Below are 21960 nucleotides of genomic sequence, written 5' to 3' on the forward strand. Positions count from 1 at the left end.
AATACATGTACATGAATCGCATTCTTGGAAAAGGGGGCTTAATGCATGTGCGTAAAGAGTCATCCCTGATAAGACTGAGCAGTTAGCACAGGCTATTATTTATGACAATTTCCGCTTTTATTGAATTTTCCATTTAAAGGAAGTCATTTCTGAAATAAATCCAGTCTTGGCAGAAAGTATTGACCTTGATTAAACTTTACACTCATGCATTAAGCCGCTTTTTTCCCTTAGGACGACCCATTGCTCTGCCCCATAAGGAAAAGGGCATTATTTGTACTTGTATACTTCTCTTGTTTCAGCATTTATGCTTGTTGCATCACAGTATTAAAAACTGGAAAATGGTATATTTATGATATTAGACAATTACTTAATAACGTGCACTTGATATGTTGTATGGTAATAGGTGGCTAGACATATGAAAATTAGGTACCGCTAAATAAAATGTTCTCTCAGTATTAAATAAGACTTTGTCCCTTTTAGGCATTAAAATCAATTTTAATTAAATGTGGGTTCTAAAAGATCACTCTAAACTGGTCATTGTCAATTAATGGTGAATCTTAATGAGTTATAATTATTCTTCAAATGTCTCATATGTTAACAAAACTTTTACATAAGTGTGAAAGCAAAATTCACAATTCACATTTCTTTATTTTTTTGTGGGTTTTGTTTGTCGAGCCTTAACTATAAGAAATATTGCCACTAGTGGATACAACTTTATAAAAAAATACCTTTCGAACTTGCTTATCTTTGATCATGTATCTTCTTTTCAGAATCAGCTGAGTTATAGGCCTTAATTATACCCAAATAATAATATTTTTTGGACTAAGTCTGTTGCATATAATTCAAAATGTATTGTTGAAAGAGCAATTTACTCTGAAAACAAACATGTTAATCAGCATTTAAAGTTGTGCACCTCGATATTTGAAATAGCCACCAAAGCATTTGTTGGTGACAGAGGTATGGCCTTCTTAAGCAAAACAATACATTTTTTTTTACTTGTGTCCCATGTTAACTCACAACTGACAGATTTACTCAACAATATAAAGATAATTATGAGTATGCGAAACTATTGCAGCTGTGATTTGTTGAACAATTTCTATTGATGCAACCTGCTGCTCTCTATGACAACCAGCGTAACGTGGGTGCTTGTATTTTGTACAGTCACATACACATATCAAATTCCACTATACTTGCATGGCATAAAATAGCATGTGTATCTTAAACACCATGTAAAATCGATCCCCTGGATCAACAACTCATGTTTTAAGCTGGTCAGATAAGTGTTTATGTTATATTATATAGTCGATCCGTGTTCTGGGAACTCTGGGCTTAATGCATGTGCATAAAGTGTTTCCTATATTAGCCGGAGCTGTCTGCACAGGCTAACCTTAGACGACAAATTTGGACTAAACTGGATTTTAGTTTACAAAAAGGACTTCATTTAAACGAAAAAGGACATAAAAGTGGAAAGTGGTGTCCCACATAAGCCTGTGCAGACTTCTGAGGCTTATCTGGGAGGACACTTTACGTGCATGCATTAAGCCCAGTTTTCCCAAATCTATAACTCAGTGGTCGGGCTGGGCAGATAAGCGTGCCCATTCCTACGAGACTCAGTGGTTGGCTTACGCCCGGGCGCACTATTGTCAACAGGTATCAGCTCGCTTCACATCTTCACGACACTATTTCCAGCTCTAACAAATATAAGCGCTTTATTGTCAGTTGTATTCACAGTTTTCAAATTTCAGTTGCACAGTCTTGATTTTTGTACAGTGTATTTGCAGAGCTCCTTCAGTTGTATCTACAGCTTGATGGCTTGAATTACATGTACAAGATGCAATGTTTTGCTGTGTGCACTGCATGGCTATTTTATTTCAATGTACAGTATAATGACTTCAGTTGCATTTACAGTTGTTTAGTTTTTAGCTGTTTGAACTAATATAAGTAAACATAATAGTTGTATGCACAGCTGTACGATTGTGCTTGTATGTAGAGCTTTAAGATTGTATATTATGCAAAGCTTTATGGAAATTAGGGAAATTATGAAAATATATGTAAATTATTATGTCGTCAGTGGATTGTACAATTTAGTGATTGTGACATTGCCTCTATTTTAGTTACTTCAACCAATGAGTAATAATAGTCCTTCAGTTTTATTTTAATATCAAAAGGTCATATGAAATACATATATTTTTCACATTTAGTTTTACAGTGTACATGTAATAGTGTTGTTACAATGTCTTCATTTAATTAATCTTGAACTGTTGTCTTTATTGGTTTTATTTGTGCTTGCTTGCAAATACTTAAGAGTGATTTTGCTGTCTCTCTTTGCTTTGCAACCATGAATTTAAGTACTGTCATGATTAAATGGCTGCATCGAAAACCTAACTTGAGCTGTGTTCTGGGTAAACTGGGCTTAATGCATGTACCGGTACGTGAAGTGTCAACCAAGATTGGCCTTTGCATAGGCTTATCAGGGATGACACTTTCCACTTTAATGTTTTTTTGCAAGTCTCTTATAAACACATATTCAGTCTAGGCAGAAAGTGTCTTTTAACCCTTTCCCACTCAGAGCCAAATTGGAAATGGCTCTGTGCAAACAGCATAAAACCAAAACAGTCTGCGAGTAAATTGCAGTCTGTTCAGGTTTTATGCTGTTTGCTGCTCATCATTATCTAAGGTTTGGAGATGAAGCCTTAAAAACTTGAATCTAGTAACAAAGGTCTTAAATTAAATATAACTTTCTAAAGCAATACAAATGCGTGAAAATATCTAAGTATCTAAGTGGTAAAGGGTCAATAGCCTTTTCTCGACTGCACAGACTAATCAGGGAGGACATTTTATGGACATGCATGAAGCCCATGTTTTCCCAGAAGGAGTCTCAATTCTATAATTTGAACATTTGAGTACAATAATTACCAATAATTATTTCATGCAGTACTGATTCTACCCAGTAAATGAGCTTGATAACCATGTTACCCAGGTCTTGTTAAAATATAATTATGTGTATGATTTTAAAAATAAATTTCTTTGAAGTGAGAACTGCAAAGGAATCTTGATATGTGTGCAGTTTTCATCCTGAACGGGAGAAATTTAAAAACCTTCAACTCAGGTTTAGCATATGGCAATTAGAACTGAATCAAAATAGGAATGACCTTGATTTGTTATGTATTTCTAGGAGGAAAAGTGTGTTACAATCAAGGTAACAAAACATGCAAAGGATTTTTACGTTGTAACATTCTATACAAAGAATCCACAGACATTAGATGATATTTTGTCCCATACAACGCTTTTGAATGTATATGCATAGTTTTCTAGTAGTAATCATATGAAACTTTTGATGTTTTGTAAAATGATTATTTGCTATAGCCACCTTTAGGCTTGTCTTACTGTAGTAGTTTAGCCTTTTTTCAAAAGATTTTGATTACCTTTGGATATAAAGAAAAAAAATAAAAAAAATTAATATGAACTGTCTAACGTATGTTTCGTTTTGATACATGTTCTATCTTTGTAAGAGGTCTATGAAACGAAAATGTTATTATTCTAATTTCTTCAAAAATATATTTCTAAAACATGTTCTAATCTATGTTCAAGATTTATAAGCAATAAAATGAATATATCAATCAACAAAATGGCTTAATGCCCAGTACTGGTAAAAATAATCTTGTCAATTAATTGTAGCATGTTTAAACAAATTAATGTTATTTTGTTGTAGTATGACTCTTAGACAACAATAATCACAGGATTTTGCATTAAAAAATACCACTGCTGATCTGCTTGTTTGCCAACTTATATTTTGTAATGTGCTTTTAATATTAAAAAATTATATGTTATTGATTACCATGACTTAATATTAAAGTTTAAACTTTATTTTAGGTGAGTTTCTATTGTTAATGTGTGCATTTCACAAATTTACTAGTAAAAACTTCACACAGTCCTTCCTTACTTTTTCTATAAATGTTGTCTGTTTCACTTTTGAATGTAAAGGCAGTACATTTGACTGCAGTTATACATTGTACATTTGACTTCAATTAAACAATGTACATTTACTGCATGTATGCAATGCACATTTTACTACATGTAAACAATGTACATTTAGTGTATGCATTTTACTACATGACTATGATGTTCATTTGACGATACACATTCATAAGATGTACATTTGACCACATGTATACAATGTACACTTTACTGCATATATAAGATGTATATTTTACTCCATGCATGAGATGGACATTTTCAGGAGGGGGACACATGCCCTTCCCGTTATTTAAGCACAGGCACATACGCCAACCCTGGCAGTCATATGTGGTCATTCTAATTTTCTACTTCAGACACTGACCCACCCAAACATTGGGCCAATACTTGAATCCTGTTTTTAGTCAGTTTAATTAGTAATTAAATTAATTTATCCATAAACTTGCCAACGAAAATTCTTTAATTCAGTGATCTATAATGTTATTCTTTCAAACAAACTTTCCATTTGAGGTAATACTTAAAACAAAAATACTTCTGATATTAAATAATAAGGCTACCAATATTACTGATGGAGAAATAGAGGTGAACCAGTGTCTGGACTTGCACATTTTTCTGGGTCGGCAAACATCTGTGAGAGCATATGAGCCCTGTTCTGGGAAAAGTGAGCGTCATGAACTAAACTTGTTGGCAATCTCCACAGGCTAATCACGGACAACTTTTTCCGCTTTTAATGTGTGTTTTTTTCATTTAAAGGAAGTCTTTTCTTAGCGAAAATCCAGATGAGGCAGAAATGTTTGTCCCTGAGCAGCATATGCCAACTGCACAGGCTAATATGGGACAACACTTTACACACATGCATTTAGCCCGTTTTCCCAGAGCAAAGCTAATATGTGAGCCAGACTTATATTTAATGATTGAGATTGAAAAATTATGTCTGGAATGGCATATGTCGACATTCACATTTGACTGCATGTACGTAACTTCTGGTGTTGTGTCTGTCCACAGTATCACAGAGTTGCTAGAGCTGCCGAGGGACATACTGGTACAGGTCCTGGAGAACACGCGACAGAGGTCAGTACTAGCTTTACCAGGCTTAGAGTTCTTCATTCTTGCTGATTTATAGCGTTTCCATGCCGCTGGCCAACTGGTTTGATCCTTGCCATACAGTGTATGTGGGATTTGGAATCCTTTCCACCATCTATCATCTCTGATGATCCATGTAACACTTATAACTTTGAGTTGCCCGTTGAAGGGGGTTTCTTTCAAGAAGTTATTCCAACCAAAATTATGTAGAACAAGGACTAGGGTATCATTTATAGTAATGTAGGAACAATATTACACTTTCATTAAAACTGCATGAAATGTTCAATTAATGAACTTACATCTTTGACATTGCTTCTTGAAATCAGGTACTTGCACTGTATGTGAATTTTATTGCAGTGACCTGATGTCTAAGGACCGCATCCGGGAGATTATACGGAGGTTTATGCCCCTTCAGTTTGAGCGAGGAAACACTAACATCTCCATCACCAGCCAGGATCTTCTGCAGCAGAAAAAACTTGCCCTGCATGAAGGTGGGTGTCTTGTCGTAAGAATATGATATTCTCTTTTACAGTAGAAATTACAGAAGTGAACATGGGAGGTTATTTTTTCTTTATTTTGAGAATAAGGTTTGCCTGTTAATTTGAGCAAAAATTTATTAACCAAATATTCAAGATTAAATTGACATGTTGGAAAAATTACATCCTATTAAATAAAGAGACAATCATGGCTATATGGAGCTATATCAGGCCTCTGCTACTGTTGGAAATATGCCTAAAGTGTACAACCAGCTTTTAATTGATTGGCATAAGTAGGAAATTAATGTAATGGTATGTATCATCTGAATGTGTGAATCTTCCAGTTATCAGTTAAGCCTGTAATATATGAGCCTTGCCATAGGAAAATGGAGCTTAATGCATGTTATTAAGTATTGTCCCAGATAAGCTTGGGCTGACCTCACGGGCTACTCATGGACAACACTTTCCCGCTAGACTGGATTTACGTTTAGAAGAGACTTCCTTTAAACTAAAAATTTCAATAAAAGCAGAAAATATCGTCCCTGACTTGGCAGTGCAGAGTGCACAGGCTAATCTGGGATGACACATTATGCATATGCATTTAGCCCAGTTTTGTATCAGAACGTGACTGATTTGAGTTTATCAGATTAAGAAATTACAATCATGTACAACACTTTTGACCTAATTCACAGATATATTTATCAGTTAACAAGAACCTTGTGCAGCTTAGTTAATGGAGATCAAGCCTGTTTTCTACTTGAATGCTTACTGCACTGGCTAATTTGGGATGACAATTTACGCACATACATTAAGCCCCATTTTCCTAGCGCACAACTAAAATTGAACTAACTCCCTATCAATCTTTTCTAGGTACCAAGAACCTGTGCCAGCCCCAGTTAATGGAAACCAAGCCTGTTTTTTACCTAAATGGTTACTGCACCGGGTAATCTGGACTGACACTTTGCGCACATCCATTTAGCCCCATTTTCCCAAAGCAAGATTTAAATAGAATTCACTGCTTAACAATCTTTTCTAGGTAACAAGAATCTGCGTCAGCCCCAGCTGATGATGACCAAGCCTGTGTTATTGTCATTATCTATTTGTGGTGTGTGACCTTCATTGTTATTGGAGGGGATAAAATCAGAGCGCAGTTCAAATATTTTCCAGGTAACAAGAACCTGCGTCAGCCCCAGCTGATGGAGACCAAGCCAGTGTTCTATCTGGATGAGGACGTGGTAGACGAGGTGGATGAGGACAGGCAGAGGCCCGGCAGCCCCTACGGCTCTCTGAAGGAGCTCTACTTTGGAGGCAACGGGCAGGTTGGGGATCTCAACAGATACACCAAGCCCCTACCCGCTATTAGTGGTGTGTGACCTAGTGTGGTATTTGGGAGGGGTTTGGGGGGTTTAAAGCTGTAAAATCATTGTTTACTGGGTTTTTTTGTATTATAATGTATTTAATGCTCATTTGTATCTTCATATTTTTATTGACCTGTTGATCATTTTGACCAATCATTTTACACTTGTACTTTTAAATATTACACATGAATACATAATCCACTCAATTAACTGTAAATTCTTGTGCAAACAACCTGAAGGTGTAGTTATTTATTTCTGTCTACAGATAAATTGTTCTTTAGTTCCTTTTCATGTAATACAATGTTTTTTTGTGAATGTTGTTTTCTTTCAGATTTGATTCACTCAAATTGATGTTCAATTATTACAATTCTCTTGACTGTAGACATTTTTTACAGTTAAATTATTTGAAAATAGTGTCAAATGTTATTTATATAATGCATTTATCACTTCAATGAAAAAGCTACAAAATAATAGGAATTAATTACCACTGAACATTTGAAGGACAAATGAGTATTAATGTTTCCTATTTTCTATATCATAAAATATTCATTGTACCGTTAATGGTCTGTTTCAAGGACAAAGATCAGCCAGTGCAGGAGCAACTCTAGCTACAAAAATTCCGTCAATATCCCTCGGCCTGCCAGAGTTACCAAGCGGCATACGACATACGAAGCCTTTCACCTATAAGAAACAGGCAGACTTTGACTTCACTCTTGGTAAGGGATCAGCTGTTATGTGGATTCGGGTAGAAGTTGTTATCTTGGAAAGAGGGAAATCATAGCTAGGGAGATGTTGTTACATGGGGAATCAGGAGATGTTTTTAAATGGGCACTGGGAGAAGATGTTATATCGCTATTGGTAGATGTTGTTCAATGGGAATTGGGAGATGTTGTTACATGGGAAATTGGAGATGCTGTTACATGGAAATTGGGAGATGTTATATTGGAATTGGGAGATGCTGTTACATGGGAATTTGGAGATGCTGTTATATGGGAATAGGGAGATGTTGTTACATTTACATGGGAATAGGGAGATATTGTTACATGGGAATTGGGAGATATTGTTATATGGAAATTGGGAGATGCTGTCACATTGGAATCGGGAGATGCTGTCACATGGGCATTGGGAGATGCTTTTATATGGGAATTGGGAGATGTTGTTATATGGGATTTTGGAGATGCTGTTCTATGGGCTTTGGGAAATGTTGTCACATGGGAATTCGGAGATGCTGTTATATGGGAATTGAGAGATGCGATTATCTGGGAACTGGGAGATGTTGTTACATGGGAATTGGGAGATGTTACATGGGAATTGGGAGATGCTGTTATGTTACATGGGAATAATTATTGGGAGATGCTGTTATATGGGTATTGGAAAATGTTGTATGGGAATTGGGAAATGTTGTCACATGGGTATTGGGAGATGCTGTTATATGGGCATTGGGAGATGCTGTTATCTGGGAATTGGGAGATGTTACTTGGGAATTGGGAAGGAAATGTTGTTACATGGGAATCGGGAGATGATGTTATACAGGAATTGGGAAATGTTTTCACATGTGAATTGGGAGATGCTGTTATATGGGAATTGGGAGATGTGGTTATCTGGGAATCGTGAGATGCTGTTACTTGGGAATTGGGAGATGCTTTTACATGTATATGGGAACTGGGAGATGTTGTCACATGGCAAATGGGAGATGCTGTCACGTGGGAATTGAGAGATGATGTTATATGGGAAATAGGAATCCATTGTTATATGAGAATAAGGATATGTTGTTATATGGGACTAGTGATAAGTTTTGATATAAAAGCATGGGAAAAAGTAGTATGTTGATATGTGGGAATGGGGATATGTTTTACATGAAAAAAGGGTAAGTTGTAAATTGGGAACAGAAATAAGTTGTTACAAGGGAATATGGGTAATTTGTACAAGACAATAGTGATAAGTTGTTTAATTGTGATAAGCTAAAGGTTTGTTGAAGGGAAATGAATAAATAGTTACATGTGAATAGGCAGAAGTTTGTACAAGAGAATAGGAGTAAGTTGTAACATGGGAATAGAGATAAGTTTGGCCAGACAAAAGGAATAAGTTGTTATATGAGGATGAGTATATGCTTGTACAATAGAGAAATGAGTAGTTTGTTGAATTGTGAAAAACTAATGGGTTGTAAAAGGAAAACATTATAAATTGTTAAATTATAATATTTATTTGTTTGGAGAAGGGAAATAAGTAAATAGTTACATGTGAATAGGGATAAGTGTGTACAAGATTAAAGAAATGTGTGTTACATATGAAAAGGGGTACATTTGTTTAGAAAAAACAAATTAGATGTTATTTTGAAAAAGAGATAAGCAGTTACATGGGTAAAGTAATAACATAATTACAAGAGAAATGTGTAAGGTGTTACAGGTAAAAAAATAAGAATGCATAGAAAAGTGATCCATTTTAACATCAACAAAGATACAATGTTTTGTCTGAAAATTGGGACATGTTGTTACATAAGATCTGGGACAAGATGTTACATGAAAAAGAGTATAAGTTTAAACTTGATTATAATGATATCTGATGCAAATACTGGGATAAGTTCATAAGAAAAAGGAAAAGTTGTGACATGAAAATATGGATATAGTTTTACAATAGGTATTATATGAAAATAGGTCCAAGTTGTTATAGGAGAATAGGGAAAAGTTGTTATATGAAAGTATGGGTTAAGGTGTTACATAACTATACGAAGAAGTTTCAAAAACAGGTAAGTAGTAAAATTATCATAGGGTGAAGTTTTACTTAAGAATAGGGTAAGTTTTAATAAAGGAATGGTGATAACTATAGGTTTTCAGTTTCATGATTTAATATGTTTAGTAAATTATAATGATGTTGATGTTGATATTATGTGTAAAATCTCAGGACGAAAGCTCCACTCTGCCTCTGCCAGATTGTCATCATCAAGATTGTCTTCAAGATCATCTCTTAAAGGTTTTATCATGCACCCAGTCTTGTTTTCATATAGTCTTGTCTATTTATAGCAGCAGTACTGGTTTGAACCTGTATTTTTGGCTCTGTGTTATACTGTCTTATCATGGATGATGGAGTTATATGTGATAAGGTGTCATTCTCCAGTTCTAGATATTTTATTATGGGAAAGGTCAAGGACAGAATGACAGATCATTTTTCTCTTGGTAATTTTAAATGAAATCGTAACTGATTTTAATGAAAAATAAAGAAACAAAGAAAAAAATTGCATGGTATTTGGTTTGGAAATAAATATTTTCAAACTCTTTTGCCAAATGTTTACAGTGAAATTGAAATGAAACCTGCTTTTTCAACTTTTTCTGTTAGTTTTGTTTTTGTGGTTTTTTTCAAAACAGACAATTGAGAAATTTCAATTTATTTACCGGTATCTTAATTTGTTATATTCAAAAATTAGCCAGGTGATAAACATTTGTGTTTTGTTTATGACAATTCTAAATAGATAAAGACAAACCATATTTGCAAGAAATAATTCTACTGGCAGGCTTAATGGGAGAGCATCCTGCTCCTATGCAGTCCTAGATCTCTCCCTGTTACCGGTGATTATCACTTGAAAATCTGTTGTTTTCATTTGAGACTAGAAAGGTACTTCCCTCTGCACTTTATTCTATGGAATTACTGGAATGGATTTCCTTGACAAACTGAGTTACTTACTATCTGTGAGTCATAAATTCTATTTAACAACTGTGGACTTGGAAATCCACAGTTAATGCATGTGCATAAAGTGTTGTCTCGGATGAGCATGTGCAGTCTTAGTGATGACTCGTCCTGCTTTTATGGATCTTTTCGTTTCAAAGAGTCTTTCGTAACAAAAATCCAATCTAGACAGAATTTGTCATCCCTTAATTGCCATTGCAGACTGCACAGATGCGCATGCATGAAGCCCAATTTTCCCAGAATGCTACTCAAATCTAAAAAAATCCATATTTAAAAAATTGACAAATACATTTGCTTAAAGGCTCCTAAAGATATTGACAAAAACCTGCGCAAAGGAAAGACTTTCTAGCCTCAGAATAAATATGGTGGTAGTATATAGTATTATCTCAACTACAGATCAGTTTCTCTTCATTCCAAGAAAGTTAAATACAATCTGCATATCAAGGGTTACACATAACACTGTTGCATTTGCTTACAAAGGGATGAGTGTTTTTTCATACAAGACATTTAATAAGTATGGGTTTTTGAGGACACTTCGTGTGCTATGATTAGCTACATTTACACATATATTCTGAAAGAGTGTCTATGATATACAGGTGGTAAGGAAGAGAAACTGGGTCTTTTTACAGGTGTGACTTCATTTACTGTAAAAACATTATGGGGGGAACATTCCATTTATGTTGGATACATGGATGCATAATAAATTGTATACAAATATTTATTGTATTTTACCCCCATTTATGAACTCTTAACATGGTCAGTACTCTTTTGCTTTTCCTTATAACTTGTGTTACTATTGGAAACCCTGAGAGCAATATATAATAATTGTTTGAGCATTAAATCACATTTTTATAATTTTATTTTTAAGGGAGGTGTCCACGAAGTTGTTGTTTTTTTTGTCATGGATGAAAAATAGCATAAACTGTATAGGATTAATATAATACTAATGCCTTTTAAGGCATAAATGTAAACTATAAATACTATTTTGTTGATAAGTGAACATCAATTGAAGTTAAAAAAATTATAGAGGGTTTGTAATGCAAAAAATGGAATGTTTCTGTTGTTTTTATTAAAATTGTTGACAACACGTCGATCACTTTCCTTAAGGTAGCGCACCTGTGATTTCTTCAAAGATTGAAGAGCCTTTTTACCTGTTTACTTATGGATATCTTATTTAAGCAGGTACTAATGTGAAGTTGTCATTTCCGAGTGGTTAAGGCGACAGACTAGAAATCTTTTGGGATCTTCCCGCTCAGGTTCAAATCATTTCACAATTGTCAATAAAATATGAAATGTCAAGGTCATTAATCAAGGTCGAAGGTCTTATAATATTATCTCCATTTAAGACATTTTAATGCCTCAAAACATTTTAATATTTCTTCTGATTATTTTACCCTACGACCATTACCACATGAAACTCCTATGCTGTCTGACGAAATTTCATGAACTTCACAATCAGAATCATTGGTAATAAATTGATGTCTCCATTTTCTAGTTTAATATCTGGAATTATTGAACTGTTAATTAAGATTATTCTCCTCAATTACCAGGTGATCTGTAACATAAAACTCACATTTCAAAAATTAGAAATATGGTTTGTTCTGTTAAGTGTTGCATTCCTCGGATGATATGACATAGCTGTAGCTTGTTTTTCCCATGATAATATGATGTTTTGCAACCTCAGTGAAAGGTAATGGTCGCAATTCAAGGGTTAAGGTCATGAATGTAAGTTTCCACTCAGGGAGAATTTTAAATGTTTACATTTTCGCATTCAATGCAAATTCTCCTCTGTAAAAGGACAAGGTCACAATTCCAGGTTCAAGAGCACAAACTGCTGACAATTACAAGCAGTGGCCTATTGGGACAGAGAACATTGATATATTATTGCTTTTCTTCCAACATTATGATTGTTTCCTTATTTTCTTCAAAAATACCGTTGCTTTATTTTAATATTGATTTTGTCTATTTGTTCTGCTATGAGTTTGTTAGCCCTAAGCGAAATAAAGTTTGCTAAAATTCTTACTTTTGAGAATACATAAACAACGAACAATAAATGTATTGAATCGTTCTATAGATATATCAGAGAATAATGAGGTCTATGGAAGGATATTAAAGCTACTGGTAGCACTAGCATATCAAAGAGTGTAGGTTGCATAATGGATATGAGCTGCGCTCTGATAAAACGAGGCGTAATGCATATGCGTCAAGTTTCGTCCCTGAATAGCCTGTACAGTCCACACATGTTTATCTGGGATGACACTTAACGATATGATGGATTTCTTTGTTTTCGGGAAGTCTCTTCTAAATGACAATCCAGTCTACTCGGAGAATTTTTGTTCCTTATATTATAAGCATGTGCAGACTGCACATACAAATATGGGACAACACTTTATGAACATGTATTTAGCACCATTTTCCTAGAGCGCGGTTAATATGGTTTTCATCTAGCGATCAGGATTTTCCTGGTTTGATCTTATTTCTCAGAGCATTCTCAATATCTTCTCAAAAGACACAAATAGTTTATTCTGCTTATGAAAGTGACATTATAGGTCAATACAATCTGTAGCGTAGTGTGATGGAATAAAGACACACACGCAAATCAAACAGGAAGTGTTCAGCAAATTCAACAGGAGGTGTAAGCAAGAAATGACATTTAAGCTTGGGGATCGAATTTTCAATGCTATTAATTTGTATATGTTAGAAATCGTCTAGGTGAATTATTATTTTTTTCGCCATAAGTTATACACATATATATGTACATGTACTTGCTATTCTTGTAAATTGAAGTTTTGTAAAGTAAAGTAGGTCACTATCTCAGAAATACAGCTAAAATAAATAGGTTTAAGCTAAATGTGTTTTTAGACTGTGTGCTTTGTTCAATTTAGTATAATTTTATAGTTTGTACGATCAATTCTGTTTGTGCTAGCAGGGTTATATTTAAACTTCACTACTGTGATGGAATTCTTCACAACTTTCAATCTGTCTCTTTTTATGCGCCCGTATAAAATACGGGACGTATTATGTGAAACCCCTTGGCGGGCGGGCGGGCGGCGGGCGGGCGGCGGGCGGGCGGCGGGCGGAAGGCATCACTTTGTCCGGACTCTTATTCAAATTGTATTCATCCGATCTTCACCAAACTTGGTCAGCAGTTGCATCTAGTTGATATCTAGGCCAAGTTCGAATATGGGTCATGCCGGGTCAAAAACTAGGTCATAGGGTCAATAAGTGCATTTTCAAAGGGGCCGCTTTGTCCGGACTCTATTTCAAATTGTATTCATCCGATCTTCACCAAACTTGGTCAGCAGTTGCATCTAGTTGATATATAGGCCAAGTTCGAATATGGGTCATGCCGGGTCAAAAACTAGGTCATAGGGTCAATTAGTGCATTTTCAACGGCGCCACTTTGTCCGGACTCTAATTCAAATTGTATTCATCCGATCTTCACCAAACTTGGTCAGTAGTTGCATCTAGTTGATATCTAGGTCAAGTCCGAATATGGGTCATGCTGGGTCAAAAACTAGGTCACGGGGTCACTGAGTGCATTTCAAGGATTAAGCATGGTGTCCGCTCACTTATTGAAGTAGTTTTCACCCGATCTTCACCAAACTTGGTCAGAAGTTGTGTCTAGATGATATGTTGGTCAAGTTCAAATATGGATCATGCCGGGTCAAAAACTAAGTCACGAGGTCACTTAGTGCATTTCAAGCATTTAGCATGGTGTCCGATCTCTAATTGAAGTAGTTTTCATCCGATCTTCACCTAATTTGGTCAGAAGTTGTGTCTGGATGATATGTAGGTCAAGTTCGAATATGGGTCATGCCGGGTCAAAAACGAGGTCACGAGGTTACTTAGTGCATTTCAAGCATTTAGCATGGTGTCCGCTCTCTAATTGAAGTAGTTTTCATCCGATCTTCACCTAATTTGGTCAGAAGTTGTGTCTAGATGATATGTAGGTCAAGTTTAAATATGGGTTATGCAGGGTCAAAAATGAGGTCATGAGGTCACTTAGTGCATTTCAAGCATTTAGCATGGTGTCCACTCTCTAATTGAAGTAGTTTTCATCCGATCTTCACCTAATTTGGTCAGAAGTTGTGTCTAGATGATATGTAGGTCAAGTTCAAATATGGGTCATGCAGGGTCAGAAACGAGGTCATAGGTCACTTAGTGCATTTCAAGCATTAAGTATGGTGTCCGCTCTCAAATTGAAGTAGTTTTCATCCGATCTTTACCTCATTTGGTCAGAAGTTGTGTCTAGATGATATGTGGGTCAAGTTCAAATATGGGTCATGCCGGGTCAAGAACGAGGTCACGATGTCACTTAGTGCATTTTAAGCATATAGCATGGTGTCCGCTCTCTAATTGAAGTAGTTTTCATCTGATCTTCACCGAATTTAGTCAGATGTTGCGTCTAAATGATATCTAGGTCAAGTTCAAATATGGGTCATGTGGGTCAATAACTAGGTCTCGAGGTCACTTAGTGCATTTCAAGCATTGAGCATGGTGTCCAAAACCTTCGAACGGGCGTATCTTGTGACAGTTTGGCACTCTTGTTTAATAAATAGGTCACAATTTGGTGTAGTTGTGGATTATGGTGATAAAAGAACAAGAATTACTATCAATATAAATGATATCCATGTACGAACAAAAGATTATTTATTTAAAAAGTTATTAAAACTTTATTTTGAAATAGAAACCTTTAGTTTATTCAGTATTGTACATGTATGAATCATGAGGTCAGTTGCAATCTTTCAACCCAAATCAAATTCCTTACAATCATTTATAAAAATCTAAAGAAATCCCTACCCACACTGTTTGCTCCCTAGGGCCCGTTCCTACCCCACCCACCAGTTACCGCTCGACGGAGACACCTGGCTCAGACCACGGTACCGCTGGGCGTGCCAACATGCCCTCTGAAGTGTCCAACCGCAGTGAGCACGGCAGCGACACCAAGAAAATGACATCAGCCAGGGTATATAAGACCTAACTTTTGTTATCCTTTTACTACTCAGATAAGCACCTTGAAGTGCTTGTAGTTCTTAATCAAAGTACTGACAGTACTGGTGTGACGATGCTTTGTAGTTCTTAAAATGTCACGTTAACCCCAATACCTTTCTTACTTGATTCAAGCTTTAAGGCTTCCTTTTTGCAACCTAATGATACTGATGAGCAGCAAAGGGCATTAATTGCATGCTTTTCTGGTTTATGCTAGTTGCATATACCCACTTTATCTTTGCTTTTTAGTAGGAAAGGGTTATTTAAGTAAATTGTGCTCAATTTATGTTGTTTTTCTTTGATATCCCTAAAATATTGTTTTGTTTTAATCACCCATGTTTTATTCCTTCGCAAAAGAACTTGAAACTTAATTCCAATGCAAAACACATGCTAACAATTCAAGCTCGTCAATTATGATTATATCCTTTCAGAGTACGCCAGACCGCCCACTGCACAATGTGTCTCCCACATTTTCAACGCGGGTACCCAAGGCTCCTGCGACCACGCCAGCCACCAACCAGCCCTCATCTCCCACCAAGTCAGTCCTGCGTGATATCACAGGCTCCACCATACCAGCCTCCCCTGGGGACTGGGCAATGCGTGAGAAGTCAACCTCGCCCCTGCAGATCATCAGGGCACCTGTGAACACACCTGGGTCTCTTATGCAAGAAACTGGTGGGTGGTGTTTGCATTACGAAATTTATGAGGTTGTTCCCTTTTTGAGACTGTTTTATGTGAGGACCCAGAGTTTGTTCAAGCACTCCTACCTGATTAACTTACGAGACTTGCAAAACTTCTAACGAATTTCGAATTATAGCTGCTATTTTGAGAAATGTTTTGGTAATATCCATTTGCTTAAACTTTCTTTATAATATTTGTCATAAACGTACTGGGTCTGTTTGACCTATGTTAACAAAAACATATATTTTATAAATAAAATTTATAATAACATTTAAACAAATAATAATCTTCATTGAACTTTTAATGTTTTTGCTGTTTGTTACATCCACTTAGTATCAATTACAATATGTAAATAATGGATCATTGATTTTATTGTCTATTTATCAGACTTAATTTGCACAATTTATAAGAATTAACTAGAGTAAATATTGTTTTGTTATCGTGTTATAGGTAGATGACACAATTAATATTGTGTTGAATGTATGTGGTAGAAAGATGGGTGAAGGATATAAACACGAGTTAATTGTTAATTGCATTAATGTTAAAATACAGACACCCGAAAATGAGCTTGTGCTTGTCGTAGATTCCAACTTAAATAGATTGGTGTTATCAAATCATTTTTGTAATGCGCTCTTTACTTAATTCATATGACTGTACATTTTTGACATTGGGTTATTCAACAACAAACTACAGTAGGTGTTTGGTGAATAAATCCTGCCTTAAAATCTAGTTAAAGGAATACAATTTTCTAGAACCCAAAATGTTTTGTAGCTTTTTTAGCTATGTGTTTGCTAACAAGGCTCATGTATCAGTCGAGATGGAAAATAAAATTATGCCTAGACATTCAGTAGTTATGTTTCATAATGTACTTTTGCTCTTTTGAACTTCACCTTTTGAGAATAGTTTGGTTCCTTCAGGTCTCAGGTTAGCGCCTTCTCGTTCAATTATTTGTGCATGTTAACCATACTTTCAATCACTGCAGGGCTGGGAACCATCCACGAGTCTCACCAAGATGAAACCGGGGACCAGCTGCCAATGTCCCGGGGCCGCAGCGTCCGCTTCGAGATCCCGGAGGTACCCCCACCTCCATCCTCCCCGCAGCTGTCAGACGACGGACAGAAAGACATCAGCAGAAATACCGTGACTATTAGCACAACCTTGCCTAATCCGGATGCCGTGTCAACCAGCACAAACTATAAACCACAGTCCGGTGGAACCATCCGGACAGACGTGAATACTGTGAACACATCCAATCTTATGGCTGAAAATTCATTTGTTCGTTCACAGACACGCGAGGTTTCATTTGTAACGTCCCCAGAACCCTGGCCCCAGGTGAATGAAGCAGATTTTCAGGATGTTCCCAAACCATCACCAGGTGAGATAACTCATGATACGGCAACAGCAACCCCTGTTACCATAACTACGGGTCACGGGTTGTCTGAGATAGACGAAAGACGGGACAAGGAAAAAGAAAGGGCTAAGAAAACTTTAGATCTTAGGGCTCCAATCAAGGTACCAAGTCCGGAGAAAGAGGACACAAAAGATAGTGAAGACATAGAAAAGACAGAAAACTATGTGAATAAGACTCCAGTAGATGAGAATAGTTCAGCTTTGAGGAGATTGATGGAAGATTCCAGAAAGACTGCCTCCCCTGCACCACCCCCACCATCACCTGAGGCAAAACAGGACAGTAATGCATCCCTGAAGAAAATGGAGTCGAGCATGAGAAAGCCTCAAGATGATGACTCTGAAATGACAGTCGTACAGATTGCTCCCAGGGGTCTAATGAACTCTAAGAAAGGTACCACTCATCGAAAGATCGATACATTCCAGAATATTGACATCCCTGCAAAAGTGGATGCCACACTTAATGATAAAGAAGAACTAACTCTGAAGACAGCAACAGTGGAACTGAGCACGGAGACAATTCTAGAAGAACCTGAGCATACTCCTGAACAAGAGGATGAACATGTAAAGACAGATGGTACACAAGAAAAAAGTACTTTGGGGAATAGGTCTTTTTCCGAACCATCCACCCCAGGACCAGAGCCGGTTGCATCTGAGGTCAAACAGACACCTGGTGAAGCTGACAAAATGGCGGGAGCAGAGGTCTTCACTGATTGGACAGGGCCTCGTGAGGATCCTGAGGGGGCCCAAACAGGGGCAGTTATCGTTCCAGACATGACGGAGGAAGGTGGGGACCATGAAGGGTTCATGGAGGACCTGAGACAAGCGTATCAAACACTGGAAAGGCAGATCTCAGAAGAATTTAAGGACGACTAACAAAACAGTCATTTCAAAAGACCAGTTCAACCACTTAATCGTATCTTATGGAAAACGTTAACTTGGACTTGAATCTAAAATGGTCACTGAACTGAACTTAAAGAGGGGGAAACATGTACTAAAAATGGTTGTTCACCTTTCTGTGAAAGAGCGCCTGATACTTTCTATTCGTTTTGTTATGACCATTTTTTTTTTATCAGACAAAATGTCTTGAATTGTTTTAATTTGAAACGTTTTGATGTCATTATCTACGTGTCACACATCCATGTCATTGTATCTTTATTCTTACTTTAATACTTATTGTTAACTTTAGGTTCTAATTAAATAGGATATATGGGATAGGCAATTCATAATAGATTTAATGTGCCCAAATGGCTTGGAGTTTGGTGGCGAACAAACTAGCAGTGGAAGTACCTATTATGTAGTTAAATGGGTATTCTGAAATTTGTTTCCATTGAAATTTGATTTGCTGAACATATCAGTTACAAATATATACAAACCTAGATGATAACCTATAGAAGCGGTGATGTTATTTGTCTTTATCTTTGCCTAGTTTTACAGTATCCAGACATTCATCCACCTGGGCTTGTATTTACAAGCCCTATAGGCAAATCTTAACTTGAGTTGTGCTTAAGTGAAAATATCGGATCAAATTTTTGATTACTTAGGGATACAATATTATCACTTGTTAACGTGGTATAATGTGAAAATACCTACACACGAAATTGCCAGATACTTCAATGTTGTGAATTTATTGTATCTTGCGTGTTATGTTTTTCAATTACCGACGCTGCATTATATAAGAACCTGGTTTGTCCCAGCTCTCCTACCTGATTGAATAACTGTACTCCTGAAAGTTGGGACACATTTTGTATTATATTAGCAATTTCCAGCCCCGTATTTATTTTATTTTCTGAAATGTATACAATATGATGTGGCCTTGTGCTATGGGGAAAAGCGGACAGCCTAGAGAAAACCACAGCAATGTTGTATGGTGACCACCAACCAAACTTACTGTGATTAATCAATATGTATTTATTCAAAATGTACATCAAGCTTTATTTAAGATATGTTTATACCATGATATGTAAAATTTTGTTCTATATTATCACATTTTTGTGATTGTTCAGTCTGTGATAATGTGTTTTATGTGATTTAAACTGTGTGTCAGCTTTTATTGATTTTTAAAACAACTTTTAATGAATTGGTCATAATTGAACGAAAGGTAAAAATATGAAAATATTTGTAGAACTTTTATTACTGTTGACGTGTTTTTGGTTTAACTAATTACTGTCCTATTTTAGAAGATGCCATTGTTTAACAGGGATGTATATATTTATCCTTAAGCTGTGATGTTATTTGCGAACAGTCACATTTGCATTTAGTTGTTGTCCTTTAAAATACAAAGAATATTGTTTACTTTTTATATCTTATGTCACAATTATCTGCACTGTTATTGGTTGTACCTGTTCATTTTGAAATCACATTTGTAATAAAATATGTAAATCAGAATGGCCTGATTTTTTATAAACTAGAATTAAACAGAAACACATTATCATACATTGGAAAAATAAGGAAAAATATTGACAGAGAGATTTCGGTATTGCCTTCGATGTCAATACACAGTAGACAACAACAGCAAAATTGATAACTGTACATAAAAAAATCCATGTCAGAAATATTCTTTGTGTTACTTTTGGTGAGCTTTGTTGTGTACATAGCTCTTCAGACGTCACAGTCTAATGTAATTGTCAATGACAACCTACAAAAAGTACGTCAGCGGAGAGTGTCCATATGATACGAAGCAAAGGCACATAGAGACTAATTTGCTGGAAACCATGCCTAGATAAATCCCTATGTAGAAACACCATGCACGTTTTCCACATGAGATATAATCATATAAATGCATACTGTTCACATGGGATATAAAGAGATGCCCATATACAAAAATTGTATGTCTGTACATAACAATCTCAATTTCATTATCAACGTCTTTGTTTACATGTTTGTTTGTTTGTTTATTTGCATACCGTAATCTCTATGGGTGCCGTAGCACTTGTTTCACCCTATGACCTAAACGGAATAAAAACAAGTTTAGTACGAACAGCTAGTAGGCACAGTAATGTGGTTTGGTGTTATTACGCAACCTAAATATGTAGGATTACTGCACATGGTTATTGTTTTTCACTGTTGATTCTAATGAATAATAACTAATATATCTTCCATGAAAGACGTTGAACGGGGATGCAGTGTGCTTTACACCGGGACTTAAAAGAACCAGGAGCGCCTCTGGAGTCCAGGTGTCAACTGTATCCCGCGCGAAACCCCACTAACACCTCTCCTGGGACAGAAAGCACATAATCGGTACTCAAATGCAAAATACAAATTAAATAACTCTTAAAATGTATCAAGAAGAGTCTAAATAATACATTAATCTCACAGCATAGTTATATGCTAGACCATTAAACTACTAATGCAATCAATTTTGAAGCATATTATTATGCAGGCAGCACTTGTCCGCTGCCTTCCTGTAGGGTAGGCGGTCTGGATGTTTGGCAGACAGTAGTTGAGGATAAGCGATGACGAATCTGGGCAGGAGTCTGTATCACTATCCGCTCGAACCATAGATTAATATTTATCAAATCAACTATTAAACCCATTCAAAGAAGACCCTTGGCATTATAATATAACTCATAATGTCCTAGACAAAACTAAGATAATAAGTAACGTATATATTAAGAGCCTGGCATCCTATTATTATATCGATTACTATAGCAAATAAGTAATACAATTAAACAATTTGGCCAAAATGTATTACTCAAAGCGTAATGTGTGGGGTTGTTTTTCAAATTGACATTGAAAATAATAATGAGATATTTTATCTCATAATTCTCACATACTTAGTCAGTATCCTGATAATAGCATATAGTATATGAAGTATTCTTTATAATCCTGTAACTTCAGCCAAGTTAATCTAAACAACCACAAGATAAATGGGCAACCTGTTGTCAGGGCAGTAAGATACTGGATGTTTGATCCCTTGTTTCATTGTTTCCGCGGTCGGAGGTTCCGGGGCAAGGTCGGGAGTTCGGGCGGACCTGCATGGGCGCTCTTTTGTGGGACGGTGAGGTCTGCGCGCTGGGAACTGAAACAAGAAGAAATAGACTTTGACAATGATTCTCGCAGGCAGTTTGATTGCCACCTTCTGTCGTTCGCTCCAGTCAATGTCAACAAAACATACAACAAGAAAAACATTACCATACCATACACAGCATATAATTCATCACAACAAAGTAATACAATATTATCATAATCCTCTTCCAAATCACTATACATAAAATATAAGGTAATTTCTTTATAATACAAGATTTCATTGCTCTATTATCTTTTTCATAGACGTTGATAAAAAAATCCAAATTACACATCTGATG

At 36.1% G+C, this 21960-nt stretch overlaps 1 protein-coding gene across 1 annotated transcript; it reads left to right on the forward strand.

The window, feature by feature from the left end:
- Positions 1 to 3180: 3180 nt before the first annotated feature.
- Positions 3181 to 20041, forward strand: LOC127837842 (uncharacterized). The gene is made up of 9 exons (XM_052365242.1): positions 3181 to 3199; positions 4981 to 5046; positions 5416 to 5549; positions 6702 to 6899; positions 7468 to 7608; positions 9794 to 9862; positions 15397 to 15542; positions 15997 to 16240; positions 17229 to 20041. Exons 3-9 carry the CDS (start codon positions 5423 to 5425, stop codon positions 18527 to 18529), a joined length of 2226 nt encoding a protein of 741 aa, XP_052221202.1. The 5' UTR covers positions 3181 to 3199; positions 4981 to 5046; positions 5416 to 5422; the 3' UTR covers positions 18530 to 20041.
- Positions 20042 to 21960: the final 1919 nt, after the last annotated feature.

The sequence above is a fragment of the Dreissena polymorpha genome, chromosome 7 (genome assembly GCF_020536995.1).
Source record: "Dreissena polymorpha isolate Duluth1 chromosome 7, UMN_Dpol_1.0, whole genome shotgun sequence".
In the NCBI taxonomy this organism is placed as follows: Eukaryota; Metazoa; Mollusca; class Bivalvia; order Myida; family Dreissenidae; genus Dreissena; species Dreissena polymorpha.